The following is a 14,096-nucleotide window of genomic DNA, read 5'->3' on the forward strand; positions in this document are numbered from 1 at the left end:
GTTTTAAATTACATTAAAAAATAAAAAAACCTCAACTCAGTCCTGGAAAGTTTTCAGTCTTCCTAGATGTACTGCAGTTTTTCTAAATTAGTTAGTTCAGCCAAAATGTAATTATTCTAACAACATGGTAGCAACCCTGTTGTGCAGGCTGGGCTGGGCATCCATTCTATATCTTACTTTGTGCTCAGTGTTTTAGGCAGACATTTTCTTTTAAGCACAAACTTACAAGATTCGGGCTCATCCCATGTGTACTTTCAAAACATCATCTCAAGAAAATCCACGTAGGTAGCTGGATATGTAAATGAGAACTATAAACATGTGTTTAACCAGCTTTTGGGAAGTGGAATTATGGAAAAAGATTGGTTTGTCCTACTAATTTATTTGCAGAATCTATATAGCTTTGAGTAATTATTTGTGCATGTTTAAAAATACTTATTTGCAAATAAAGCAGTTCAAAATGTATCATCTTCTGTGTCTAAGTGTGAAGAATGGTATTCTACCAACACAAATGTATGTATAGCTTGTATGCTCAAACTTACATACTGAAATTAATACTGTGTGTTTCTGCTGGATTGAGTTCTTAATGTGCCACAATTTTATCATTACTACTATTAATCAAATCAATCTTGGTTCATCTGGCTTCTGTATTAGGAAAAAAATCCGTCTTTTCCACTCTGCTCTAATTTCTAGTTCTCCTCTGATTTCCTGTCAAAATTTTTCTAACACCCAGAGATATGTCCTCTCATTTTTATGTTGTCAGTTTCCAGAGAAATTAAAAACCTCACAAAATTTATGTAATAAAAATATTTAAATTCTCAGTCCTTGTGCTCCATTAAGTAAAGAAAAGTCAAAGAATGGAAAATTTTCTTGGAATGGCTTCAACTTTTCTAGATAGCACATATAAACAACCTCAAAACTTAAAAGGAAAATAAGACTCATGTTAAAGATTTACATAGAGATCTAACTAGCACCTGTATATATACATTAAGCTCTTGAATCACATGGGCTTCATATGTTTGCATTTGTATTATGATCAATATATTAACATAATTTTAATACTGATTTATATAATTGAAAATAAGATATTTTAAGACTATGTCTCTTTTCAAAGAGACAGCAGGCCTATATTTTGGTAGAGGGCTATATTTGGCTTCTGTACCTTTACATTATGGTAATCTAATCCCATCACTGATTTTATTTTAAAATATTTAATTAAGTGTTAATACACTGAATCCTAAAATGGGTTTCATTACCTAAAACACTACTTACAAACAACTGCTAGCACTGGGACAAAACCCAGTTTAAACAGTGAGTTGCACACATTAGGTATGACAGCACAGAATTTAAAGATTAATTCAGATACCCACCCCCGTCCCCCCAAGTCTGGGTAAAAGTGTAATTGTAGGCAACAATTTGTGTTGTTACCAACAGGTGAGTCTAGTAATCCTGACACTTCATTTGAAAGAAGGTCCCAATAATAAACAGCAAGCAAGCAAGTTCATGCAAAGTAATATGAACCTTATGAACTTAAAGCAAATTTTGATGTGTGACTTTTCAAAAAAAGTTCAAAAATTCATTGTACCTTTTTTGTTTCTGTTACATTCTGTCATAAAGCTGAAGGAAGCTTAGTACTTAGGCAGCCACATTGGACTATAATGAAACACTGGCTGGATATTCAATAGATGAAATAATTCTTGCTATTTCTTGAGAGATTATCATACAATTAGGTGATAATGACTTCACAATATACAAATATTTACCACTTGCCATTACTACTTAACCTCCAGAGGATTTTAAACTGAAAAGATAAATTATTAATAGTAAGAAACATGGCTTAAATATTTATCACCATTTGTTAGTAATTACTGCTCAGAAAAGCACAGAATTATCCATACATTTTATTTTGGTAAAAGAAGTTGGGTGTTAAGCCCTTGTACTAGTTTTATAGATACAGTTTGTGCACTTTTCATTATTCACAAACCCCAAAAAGAAAAGATTAATAACAGCTCTGCCAAAAAGTGTTATATGAGTAACTAACAAAGACTGTAAAGTCTAAAATTCTATACTTATTCTGATTCCAAGTTGATTACTCACTGAGAACAGTGCTTCCACACACCTAGTCTACTAATTGAACTTTGAATTGTGGCTCTAAAAGGAATGTACACTCAGGCCACTGGAACATAAGATGACTAACAGTACATGAACAAATTTTGGTATGGAGAAGTCTGCATCAATATCACAAGAAAACTGAATACAAGTGTGATGTCTTTGCTGGAAGACAGACTTCCTAGAAATAGACTTCAAGGTTTTTCTACAAGCTACAATGCCTTCCGTGATGAGAAATCCACATTTAAGGATTCTGACTGATTAGACATCTTCTTCTACCATATGGATGAAATCACAGAAGCATTGATTTTGGTTGATTTGTTTACATGTACATTGTATTACATTAGCTAATTTCAAGCAATGAATAGTATCTTTGAGTAATTTTATACAAGGTACAGAAGCAAAGAAAGGACATGTAGCGAAGACGCGAGCAGGTGATTACATGCAATGTACCTGTAAAAATGGGAAGGGGATAACAAAGCATCTGTTGGCCAATATGTTACACAATGTATTAATTCCAGATTTTGCTTGTTCTCTTAAAGTTGCCTTTAATAATGTTTGTACTGATTGATATTCTATATAAACTCAAGAGTCTGTCAACTGTGAAACTAGTTAGAACTAGTATTTTTGTTTCTTAAGAACTCTAAACATTTGAGCCATGGTTTCCTTATCTTACACCTAAAACACTGCCACTGCTATGGAAACTCTGCAATGTTATTATCACATATATCAGATGAAGGTGGATGACACAGTATTCAGTTAAAAAATTCTGGATAAATTTTCAGGAAAAATAATCATCCATGAAGTAAAAACTAAATATCACATACTAAAAAAAAAAAATATATCTTTGGATCTTCACTGAAGATGGATGGCCTGGACTTGTCTATTACTTGAGCTATAAAGGAATGTAATACCAGCAAACCTTGGCACCCCACAAAATAAAGTCTGTCTGTTCTGCCATTGGAGGGAAGACCTAAGGGCCAACAGTGAAATGAGTGATGACTCAATACAGATAAAACAAGTAAGTCAGTAACAGTTGTTGCTGAGGCCTACAAAAACCAAAGAAAGAACAAAGACTTTGTAGTTTAAATCAAACTTTCCATCTGTTGATCTCCAAATGCTCTAAAAAAGACAGGCAAGTGGTGCATTCCTCATTTACAAGTCATGTAATAAGCACAAAGATGTCAGGCGAGTTGTCCAAAGCCAGTCAACAAGCTGGGAACCAAACTCAGCCTTTCGTTGAAGCCCTGTCTACCCTCTCTGAGGCTTGGTTTAGAAGGCTGCATCTATGGCTCTTGGGTAACAGGAAAATATTTGGTGGTATCATGAAGATGATACAAGAGTCAAAGCCCAGAAAGCTGGGAGCTGAAAATCCCATTATTATCTGGCTGAAAGAGGTGACAGATGTACAGGGTATTAAAAGGTGACACTTTTTGAGCTGAATCCCTGTTCAGTGTTTTTGTCTTCTGACTGCTATTTCCTTAGCATTCACTATCTGAAAGCACAGGCTGTATGTGACTACGAACGATTCTGGGGTGCAGGGCTCTTTTATGGGTACTGCTGCAGTGGGAAGATGAAATAAACTTGATTGAGCCTTTCTCCAGTGAAGGATGAGGAGCTGGGAAGAAATTGGTACAAGATCTGGGCTGAGATGAGCCCAGCATCTCCCCTGAACACGATCTGGTCTTTATTAATGAGAATGTCTCATTGTTATAAAAGCATATATACGGAAAACTGCACATTATTGCCTTCAATATCACAATGACCAGCTGAACATATTTGTTTACATATATAAAACCACAAAAAAATCCAATGTTGCAAGTGGGTCATAACATAGTGTAAAATACAGATGCAAAATAGACTGAAAGAATGAGACTCATATTACAAAATCTTGAGAGCTATAACAAAAGTGCAGAACTTAATGTATTTGAGACCAACTGGCTTAACTAAAATCCTAAGTCTCCCTTGGGAGTTATTCATTATAAGAAAAAGGTTTAGGAGTGCCTTTTGTTGCCATTTTGCCTGAAAAAAATTTAATTTGCCTACCAATTCAGAAAGGCTAACTATTGCTGCAACTTAAATTTTTTGAACAGTGAACCACATTTTATTCACAGGTGACCAAAAGGATCCTCCGCTATTATTTCAATTATAGTACACAAATATCAAAAGGAACATCTAACCGATGTTGGTAATCAAGTGGCAAGCTATGGAAATATAAAATCATTTAAAAACCTAATCCCTTATACAGTATAAAATTATAGGCTGTCATCAGGAGCAGGCTGGCAAAGCTAGGTCCAGATGGGAAACTGGCTGGGCAATAAGAAAAGGTAGGGTGGAAATGATGGGTAGGCTGGAAATGATGGGAACCTAAGGAAAGACATGACTGCTCCCTCTGCTGGCAAGGTTCTCACGTGCTTTAATTTTTAACTAATGAGTAGGCATTTCTTTAATTATTTAGGATCTAGCCAATAAATAATGCAGAATGTTCCTTCCTCAGTCTGTTGCTGTGTGTTTGCACATTTTTGAACTTATGGTGCCCTATTTCACTAGAATAATTTGCCATAGAATTAAGGCTCAGATGGCTATCTAATGGCAGAGTTCTGGTTTTAGATTTTAATTGTTCACAAAATGAAAGGCAAGATTAAGCTATTTAACCTTCAAAATATTAGATTTCACAATGTACACACGTTCTGTATTTAATTTACATTTTTCATAATATTACGATAAATTGCTCATCACACCATATTATTACAAGAACCCCTTTATGTAGCAGTAAGATATTATAAAATGAAACAGTCTGCAACACAAACATACAAAATTACAAAAAAAACGACGCACCAAAAAAGTGCCATTCTTCCATGAGTAAAATGCATGACCAGGGAATTCAGTGATAATTTTTGTATAAAAACTTCATTAAAAGATGAAAATAAGTCATTCATTACTTGATTTGTGATATAAATTAATAGCTGCAGTAAGAACATTTAGAAAAAATCTGTTCTAGGATTTTGGCCTACAACCAGAAGCTCCCAGAACAGGAGGGATCAGCTTTTTTTGCCCACTGTTCTCATCTGAATCCTGGCTGAAAAGCTACTCCAGCTCCCAGCTTTCCAGAAGGCTCCATCCCAGGAATCCTCGCCTGCCATTTGGTTTGCTGATTTTAATCTCACAGGACTTTCTTACAGTGGCTCCACTATGCTGAACTGGCACTTGCTCCTCGAAGTGAGTTATTATTAAACTTGTAGGTCAATTGTGGCACTAACAACTCTTTGGAAGCTTTCAGCCACGGTGTACAATTTGCCGGTCTAATTAAATATTAATTCTAAGTGTTACATTCTGTGGCTAAGAGCTTTTATTTTCCATCATCAGTCTGGAAGGGAAACTAATTTAATCTTTTTTTTTTCCCTAGCATTAAAGCTTAACTACACAGGCACAAAAACATCATTAAAGATGCAGTATTCCTTTTTATTACGATTATATTGTAATTAATAGAGCAGGTCTAAACAAAAAGACATAAAATTAGATCCTGAAATTTTAAGGTTTTTAAACCACACCAAAAGTTCGTATAAAAACGTTTCTAAGCAAACAATGCACAGAAATTCAATATTCAATTACTTGGAAATCATTTAAGACGGGAAATACATATGCAATAATTTAAATATAAAATAGTTTTACACAAAATTATTGTTCTTTGTTCTGAAATACAACAGACAACACACATATCTAATGCTAGATTAATAGGGCATTTTTTTCAAGAACGTGTACTCTACTTAGGCGAAAAAAATAGTATTGCTTCAGAAATACAATACTACCTTCCATTTTGTAACAGAGTTACTTGCTAATGCAGACAACTACTTTGTCCTGCATTATTTAAAGTCACTCTTCTAATCTTTACTTATCGCTGTCCAAATGGGCTCAATACATGTGCCTTTTCCCTTCTGCTTCCATAACAGTTGTGTCCATGTCTGGACACTGGGCATTATATTAACTACTTAGTCCAGTAGCCAAAAGATTCCATATGCTTGAACAGATGACTATCTCCATACTGTGATGGGATATTTAACTGTTTAGGTCTAATATTGCAGTTGAAAGATTTAGTTCTAAATCTTACCTAATTTTTTAAAGTTTTCATAAGTGTATTTTCAGATTATACAGATAAAATGTAAAATAAAACTGCAATGTTGCATATACTCATTAACTTTTGAAGTTTAACACACTCATTTTGGAAAAGTGATTTTTTTGATTAAAAGACAGTCTGTTGATGAGATGGTGATAAGGGTGTGTATATAGTGTCCTTACAAAATGTAAAATTTATTAAAATGCGAAGGCTGTTTTAGGCATGCAGTTTTAACATACAATGTGACTGTTCATCATAATACAGCTAAGCCAGTTAAAAGACAATTAACATGTGAGTACAAAAACTTGCTTCACATGTATATGGTATTTATTTTTGGAATGGGTAGTTGTTACCAAATGAGAAGTGGTAGAGCTAGAACACAGCCTGTTGGCAACCATAAACTTATTTTATGAAGCAACAAAATATTTCTATTTCTTCTGCAACTTGATTAGCAAATGCTATCAACAATAATAGAAATTGAAAACAAAATTACTTACTGTCACACAATTTAAATTTTGAATTTGTATACTTGTCTCAGCTTACTACTCATAGTTTTAAAGATACTGTTATGAATGTCTAGAATATCCAAACCAGAATATTCATATCTGATAACTATGTGGATAATGTAAGAATACCTGTCATGAACTCATGATTGTCAATAAATATTTGTATGGTTATTAAACTGTATTTCTCACATCCAACAAAATGCAACACGCAACATTAAAAAGCAAGTAAAAACCCTCAAATATAGAAAATCATAAAGACCATTTAATCTTCATAGTTTCTGGTTTGCAGAGAATTTCAAAAGCTTGTTTAACTATGACATAGAAACTATATGACATTCGATCTCAAATTTGTGTGTAGCGGCTACATCATCAAATACATTTGAAGGTTTTTCAGCATTTTACACTTGTGAACTCTGGGAAGTTAGAGTTCTAAGGCAGGCAATCACTCTTAGCTCTTGTCATCGGAATAAAGATTTCAAACCATGAGAAATTCACAAGGTATAAGAGTTCACATCTTATAATCTTATATTAGCAATGGATTCTAAAGCACTCTCTTGCTTGACTTCGAGTTTAGCTGCTAAATTACTCAGTGTGAACACAAAAGTCTATGGATGTAAAAAGGTTTGTTTCTGATTTTTTCTACACTGAAACATACAGTAACTTATGCACCTCAGTGAATTCAAAGCATCAAAACATTAATATTGTAGGAAATTAATTTTTTAACATACTGGATGAAATAATGAAAATACCTTGCTAAACAGAACTTCAGACTCTTGAGGACAGGTTCTTTAAGAAGACTTATTCATACTGACTTTTCATTAGTCAATTAATTTCCCTTGGTACATGCTGACTAATATGGTTGTTAGTCCTTAACAGTAATACAGCTTCGAGTTCAAAATAAAGGATAGCTTTAATAAAAGAGTTATGCTTTCTCCCAGTGAAAAAAATGATCTACTTAAAAAAGGTATTACTTAAGTGATACAAAATTGGGAAGAACATTATTTAGTATTTTTGGGGAAAGATGGTTTTGGATTTATCAATGATTTCCAGTAAGTAAAGAAAAAGAATAAAACACAATAGGAAAATATTTTAAATTTTAATTTAGGGCTTTTGCAAGTATAAAGCAGTGACATTAAAGTCCTTTAAGTCACACTCTGTAGCACAATTTTTTTTTTTTTTTTAATTTAGGTACTAAAATGTACAGATTATCAACATACAGAAAAAGAGTCCTTACTTGTTTCTACAATATTCCTTAAATTTGGAAAGTGTAACAACAAATGAAATGCCTCTTCAGTCTGCTCTCCTTGATCAATGCTAGATTTTAAAAATGGAACTAATTTTCCCTTTTCAAATGCACCATCTGATTTCATAGGCACAATGAATTTTCAAGAAGCAGTAGAAAGACTTGAAAAATAACCTTCCATCAACTATTTTAATCACACTTGTAAGTATCTCAATATTTATTAACTGACAGACAGTGTAAGATTAAGAGTATGTTCAATCAGTAGAAAATATCAATCAAGTAAAACTTGTCACAGATCATCTGAATAAAATTCATAATTGGGTAAGTTTTTTGTGTCATTTTCTTGAAATTCTATTCCAGAATAATGTATTCCTATTTTTGTGGTTAAGAAAAGGGAATTTTCTTTTTTCTTCATGCACCCTTTGCACTAGAAGTTTCATCAATAAACCACAAAGAATCTGTGTTCTTCAGGGGACTACAATTTCTTTAAATTATTCTGAAAAAACTCTGTACACAACCAGATTTTTCGGAAATTTGTGTCTTTTACCAAAATATAGCCTTACAGAAGACTGTGAAGACATGCAGTGTCCCATCAAACTGGGTGAATGACCATCATCTTTGGATAAATGCAATTTATTTTTATAAAGATATTAAATACAAAACAACGAATAGCTGGAATAATGAAAGAGCCACATTGGTGGATGTGTACCACAGAGGGAAAAGCATCAAGAATAAAATGATTGTTTAATGTTCAGTGGTAATCAAAGAGACAAAGCAGACACTAGAATGTAGGAAAAGTGAACAAACAATAATAGCATTATTGTATTACGTTACTGTAACAAAGCAAAATATGATTGAAAGAAATATGACTGTTTAAAACCAGATTAAGTAGGCAGCATGAGGAAAAATACAAACCAATCAGAATACAGAAAAGATATACTAGGGAGCCTCATCTTATTGTCTCATCAGCCAAGAACAAAGATATAATTTATGAAAAGTAAAGGCAAAATTAAACTTTCTGAAAAAGAAAGAAACCAGGTAGATTTAATTTGTGGAACTCCCTGTCACAGTAAAGCATGAGAAGTATTTGGCAAAATATATAAAAGAAACCAATCTCAAACTATATATATATATATATAGCATATGTATATGTGCTTTATTCATAGACTTCATATAAAAAAGTATAATTTGGGCTACAGATTAACTAGTCTGGATTGGAAAGACATTGTCCCTATTGAAAATCAGTACTATCAATTGTGAGTTTTATTTCTTCTTCATTGTAGTAGTACTGGGGGCTGACAGAGACAAGATATGGTATGAGTCACTACTAAAAATCTATTTTTTCAAGACCAAGCAGGTAAAAATGAAACTATTTTTCTGTGTATGTTATGCAAACAAAACCTTGATTAAAAATGTGATTTTGAACTTATATTTACCTTCATGGAAATTATTCATGTGAAGAATTTAGTTGCAGACCACTTAATACAGTTGGGAGGCAAAAGATAACATAGAAAACAGAGAAATGGTAGTTCAGAGAAAATGTGGAACTGACTACATCTTCAGAAAAATAGTGTGAATTTTCTATGCCTTCATACTGACTTTAAGATTCAACAGAAAAAGCATATGCTTGAACTTACGCTGATCAAATTAAACATATATACAGAAATGCATTTGGAAAAAAAATTCCCCCTCTCTTCTTTTCTTGGAAAGAAAAGGTATTTTCTTTACTTTTTTAATCCAGTAAGAAACCTCAGCAACAGAATGGTGAGTAGCTGGGTTGTGAGAATGTGAGCAGCTGCTGTTATTATAACTAAAGGTCTGTCTACGGCTTGAGCCTGAGAGACCACATGTTCGGCTGTCCTCTCATCTTGCCATCCTCACCAATTAACTATTAACATGGAGGGCTGTACACATGCTCTCAGGGGCTCTTTAACAGGCTTCTTGGAGAGTGGAACAACTACACAGCAGGGCTCTGGGAACTGAGTAATGTGGGGTATAAGGAACCCTCAGCAGCTTTGCTCCTCCTAATGACAGTTTTTGCCATAGTTTAGTGCTTAAAGAAGGATACATGAAGTCTAACAACTGAAAAAAAAAATTGATGCTCTCGTTTGTTTAAGGCTGCTAAGCAAAGATTCTGGAAATAATGTTTCCTTTTTAAAATTCAGAACATTCTAGCACTTACTGTAAAACAATTCTGTTAAAATTAAAAAACCAGTTATTTAAAAAATGAGATATAAATTCAATCCTAACTCCACAGGAATCAATTTATATGGGATTTATAAACACAAAACCAAAATCAACTTTGCAGGTAAGTTTGCAACAAATAAAAAACTTTGTCCTTCAGTTTGCTTCTTAGAGATGCTTCTGGACTACTTCTCTAAAATACAATCATACCTTTTATTGACTTAATATATAAAAAAGAGTATAATGAAACTGATTCTATGTCCCAATTATGGACAGGTAGTTCCAATGTGTAAAAAGATGGATGCTAGTTTTACATTCACAAATTCTATTCATTGCACTAAATTTTGCTGTCAATGTTTTTGAAGGCAAACTGCTTTCTAATGTTTAGAAATAGCTAAGTAAGGAGATGGAGGTTTGCACTGCGAGAGAAATATTCATACACTTTTTATTGCAATGTTAAAACTAGAAAATCAAGTTTATTTTCGAAGCAGTAAGTGTATCAGGTATCTAGATAAATAACATTTGCTGGTATTCAAACATCTTTACAAAATGCAATACCTAAGTGGAAGCCATGTACTTAACCTAAGATAGGATTTAATCTAATGATAAACCCATCTACTATGAAAACATTTTGCATAATATGAGGTTTTATCCAGTACTTTTTTACTATAATGAAATCACATTAATATCTAAAATTATAGGTTCTCTGTTCATTGTGAATAATATTTTTGCTTTTGCAAGTTACATTACCACTTGCAGAAAAAAAGACTATCTACATTTTTCATTTCCAGAAGATAAATTTAAGTCTCTATATACTCTCAGAAAAGGTGCTGTTATAGCAGCTTCTGATTTTGCAGTTGGGAAAATTACTCTGATACCATAACTGGTTTATTCCTGGTCCCAGTACAACTGGACATTAGAATCAAAGAGTAAACCTGTATCTTTCAATTCCTGGCTTTTAAAAACAAGATTGCACATCATTGTAACGAGTATGACAGATGAAGACAGTGGACTGAAAAGTCTTGTACTAAAACTCTAAACAGTGTTCTGAAGGCAGTGAAAAAGTACATAGGGATGTTGTAAAAAATAAATTTAAGAAAGGATTACTAGCAGGATTCTCTTTGTTTCTTTAAATTTTACCTGAAATTTTTATAGTTTTTCAAAAAAGACTAAGACCCATATAAGGCATAATAGTATCTAAGATGGTCTTGTGCTTAAGTCTTTGTACATTTTGCAGCACAAGTGTCCCACAACAGTACAGAAACACTACAATGAAGGTCCGTTTTAACTTTGCCCTTTGAACAAAAAGCGTTTTCAAAATGTCCAAAATTGCTTTTATTTTCTTACCATAAACTTTAAATTCTTGCTAACTGATGTGTCAGCTATGAAATATAGCAGAGACAGCATTCCTACCTGGATAAGGTGAGCGGGCACTGTGACGATGCAGGCTGACAAAGATTTTCTGAGGAGGCCACGGAGAACATACAGAAATTTTGTAAGACTATGAATATCTTCAGGAGTATCACTGCTACAAATGTCATCACCCCACAACATGGAACCCAGACTCTGAATTCCTATCCGCAAAATATTCTTTTGTTTTTTCTATTGAAAAAAAAAACAACAAAAAAACCCAAGCCACTTGTTATTTTTTAAACTTTAAGAGGAAAATGTCTGTATTTAAAAAAAAATACTATTTATAGAATTCATATTGTCAATAATTACATAGTTTAAGTAATCATAGCTTAATCTCAGAGGATCTTATAAAAATTACAAATGGAATGGCATTTTTTTCACTGACTGGATATCACGCTATGTCAGATAAGCAAGTACAAGTGTAAGAGCACAGAAATACTGAAAAATACTAATTTGCATTTTCTAACTGGCTAAATGTAAGTACATTCTGACACAGAATCCAGTAATACTATGATTTTTCACGTCCTTTCTCTCCTCCATCACTGCCTTACAAAACATGCGAAAGAACCTTTTCTCCCAGCTCTAAATCAGTCTGCTGGACGGGCCTGAGAGTAATCAAACATAACTTCTCCCTCTATTTTCAACCCTTCGCTGTGTTACATTCATAACCTGACTATTCTGTTTACTTCAGGTTCACTTTTTCTGCTACTTCTAAATGACTGAGGTCAGCGGCCTACCTCACCGACGCGCCCTGTCACCATTTTAGAAGTGTCTGCAAGGATCATCTACATTCCTGCCAACTGCTTCCAACTAATGAAGGAAGGTTTACCCACAGCTACGGAGAAACAGAGTCTGATGGGGACATCAGCAGGTTGTCTCTTAAGGACTACACCTTTCTGAAAGTCCTTGACATGAGTGTTTCTGGATCTGCTTTAGTTAGCTACCGGGTACTAGAATCTAAGCTGTTTTGACATGTAAAATCCTAAATGGCCTCATGTGTTATCTACCTAAAGACTGTTTGCTGCCCTGCAGTACGCTGGCAGAAGAGTATCCAACAGAGGCAGTGACTAAGATAAAGCCCCTTTTCTGAAGGGGCAGATTATGAGGCCAGAGTTGTAATTTGTTTATGCAAACTAAAATGTCATGTCTCATGATGACAAATCTCATTTCTGCTTATTTGATGTGACCTTTCCTGGTGATCTTTGAGAATGATTTTAGGTATATTTGCTATCAGCAGCTGAGAGAGAGACAATAAGCACCTTTGTTGAAAGACTTCCTGTACAAGGTGATCAAAAATACATTTCTAGAGTTCAGGGTTCATACTTAAAGGCCAGCTCTTTTTTTTATTAAAAAAACATATATTTATATATATAAACTACTTTAGATAAGTAAAAGCTTCCAGGTACTTTTCATTACAATGAAGTGCTTTGATAAACTGCAGATATTCATTTCCACTATCCTGAATTGCAGCTGGAACGAACAGTAACTATCAAGCACAAAACATTGCACAGCTGCTCTGGAAACCCAGAGGAAAGCTTTTGACAAGGCAAGAGGCTACTCTTATAAATACTTCCTCCTCCATATTGGGTAGACAGAGCCGCAGTTGTGAAACACAGTTAGTACCACATGGCTCTGCATTTATCCGACTCTCATGGCTTACACAGTGAGCTGGTCTGCCAATTCGCTTACAATCTTTGTGAAAGCGGTACATATTCTAACTCTGGTGGATTCTTTAGTCTCAGGCTTTGCAGGCTTTTAGGCTTTACTCATGTAAAGTTAACTTTTTACACTACCTTATGAAGATCTGGCTAATAGGATAGGGTAATACGACACAATGTGATTTCTCTGTATGATACTTGTTAGCCTCAGATGTTCAGTTTTAAAAACAATAGGAAAAAATGGAAGCTGATCTAATATTCTTTAGCGACTTCTAATCAGAGCAGATTCATGCATTTCTTGATCTGTTTGTAAGCAACAGTATAAAATCAGGCATTTAATAAAACTATTTTAGACAGATATAATGGATATTGATCATGCAGAGAAAGTGTTCTGAGCAAATTTCAGAGCAAACATACATAAAACTTACAGAAACTTCTGTAGTGAGAAAAATATTTTTTATTATTAAGAATGTCGGTAAGAACAACACAAACAAAAAACCTGTATCAGAAAATTGGTTCTCTTATTGGATAAAGGATGACAGATGCTTGTTTCACAATATTAAATCATAAGAGTTGTGAAAGATAAAGCTATTCATACAGCAGATAATATCAGATCTATTTGTTTTGGCCAGTTACAGAATTTCTACCAGTATAATTCTGTCAGGCCCACAAGGCCCTGACAAACTGCTTATGCCATAACTGAAATATAGGAAAAGCATTAAGTCTAATACTCTATAACAACAAGCCTGCAGTACAGAGTAGGATAATGTATTTTCAGATATATCACTTGATCTTTTATACTCTCATTAGTTTGGATTTTTTTTTAACCTTTTGAATGTAATTTTTATAACAATGTTTGCTTTGGCAGCAGG

The 14,096-nt window shown here is 33.7% G+C and overlaps 1 protein-coding gene across 1 annotated transcript in view; it reads right to left on the bottom strand.

Moving 5' to 3' along the window:
* Positions 1–14,096, bottom strand: part of ELP4 (elongator acetyltransferase complex subunit 4) — a gene marked incomplete at both ends in the record, with an annotated part of 51,712 nt that overhangs the window by 5,670 nt on the left and 31,946 nt on the right. The window contains one exon of the mRNA XM_010284090.1: positions 11,567–11,755. Within this exon, the coding sequence (XP_010282392.1) occupies positions 11,567–11,755 (189 nt within the window). The remainder of the gene's footprint in view (positions 1–11,566; positions 11,756–14,096) is intronic.

This window comes from Phaethon lepturus, unplaced genomic scaffold, assembly GCF_000687285.1.
Source record: "Phaethon lepturus isolate BGI_N335 unplaced genomic scaffold, ASM68728v1 scaffold17423, whole genome shotgun sequence".
NCBI lineage: Eukaryota > Metazoa > Chordata > Aves > Phaethontiformes > Phaethontidae > Phaethon > Phaethon lepturus.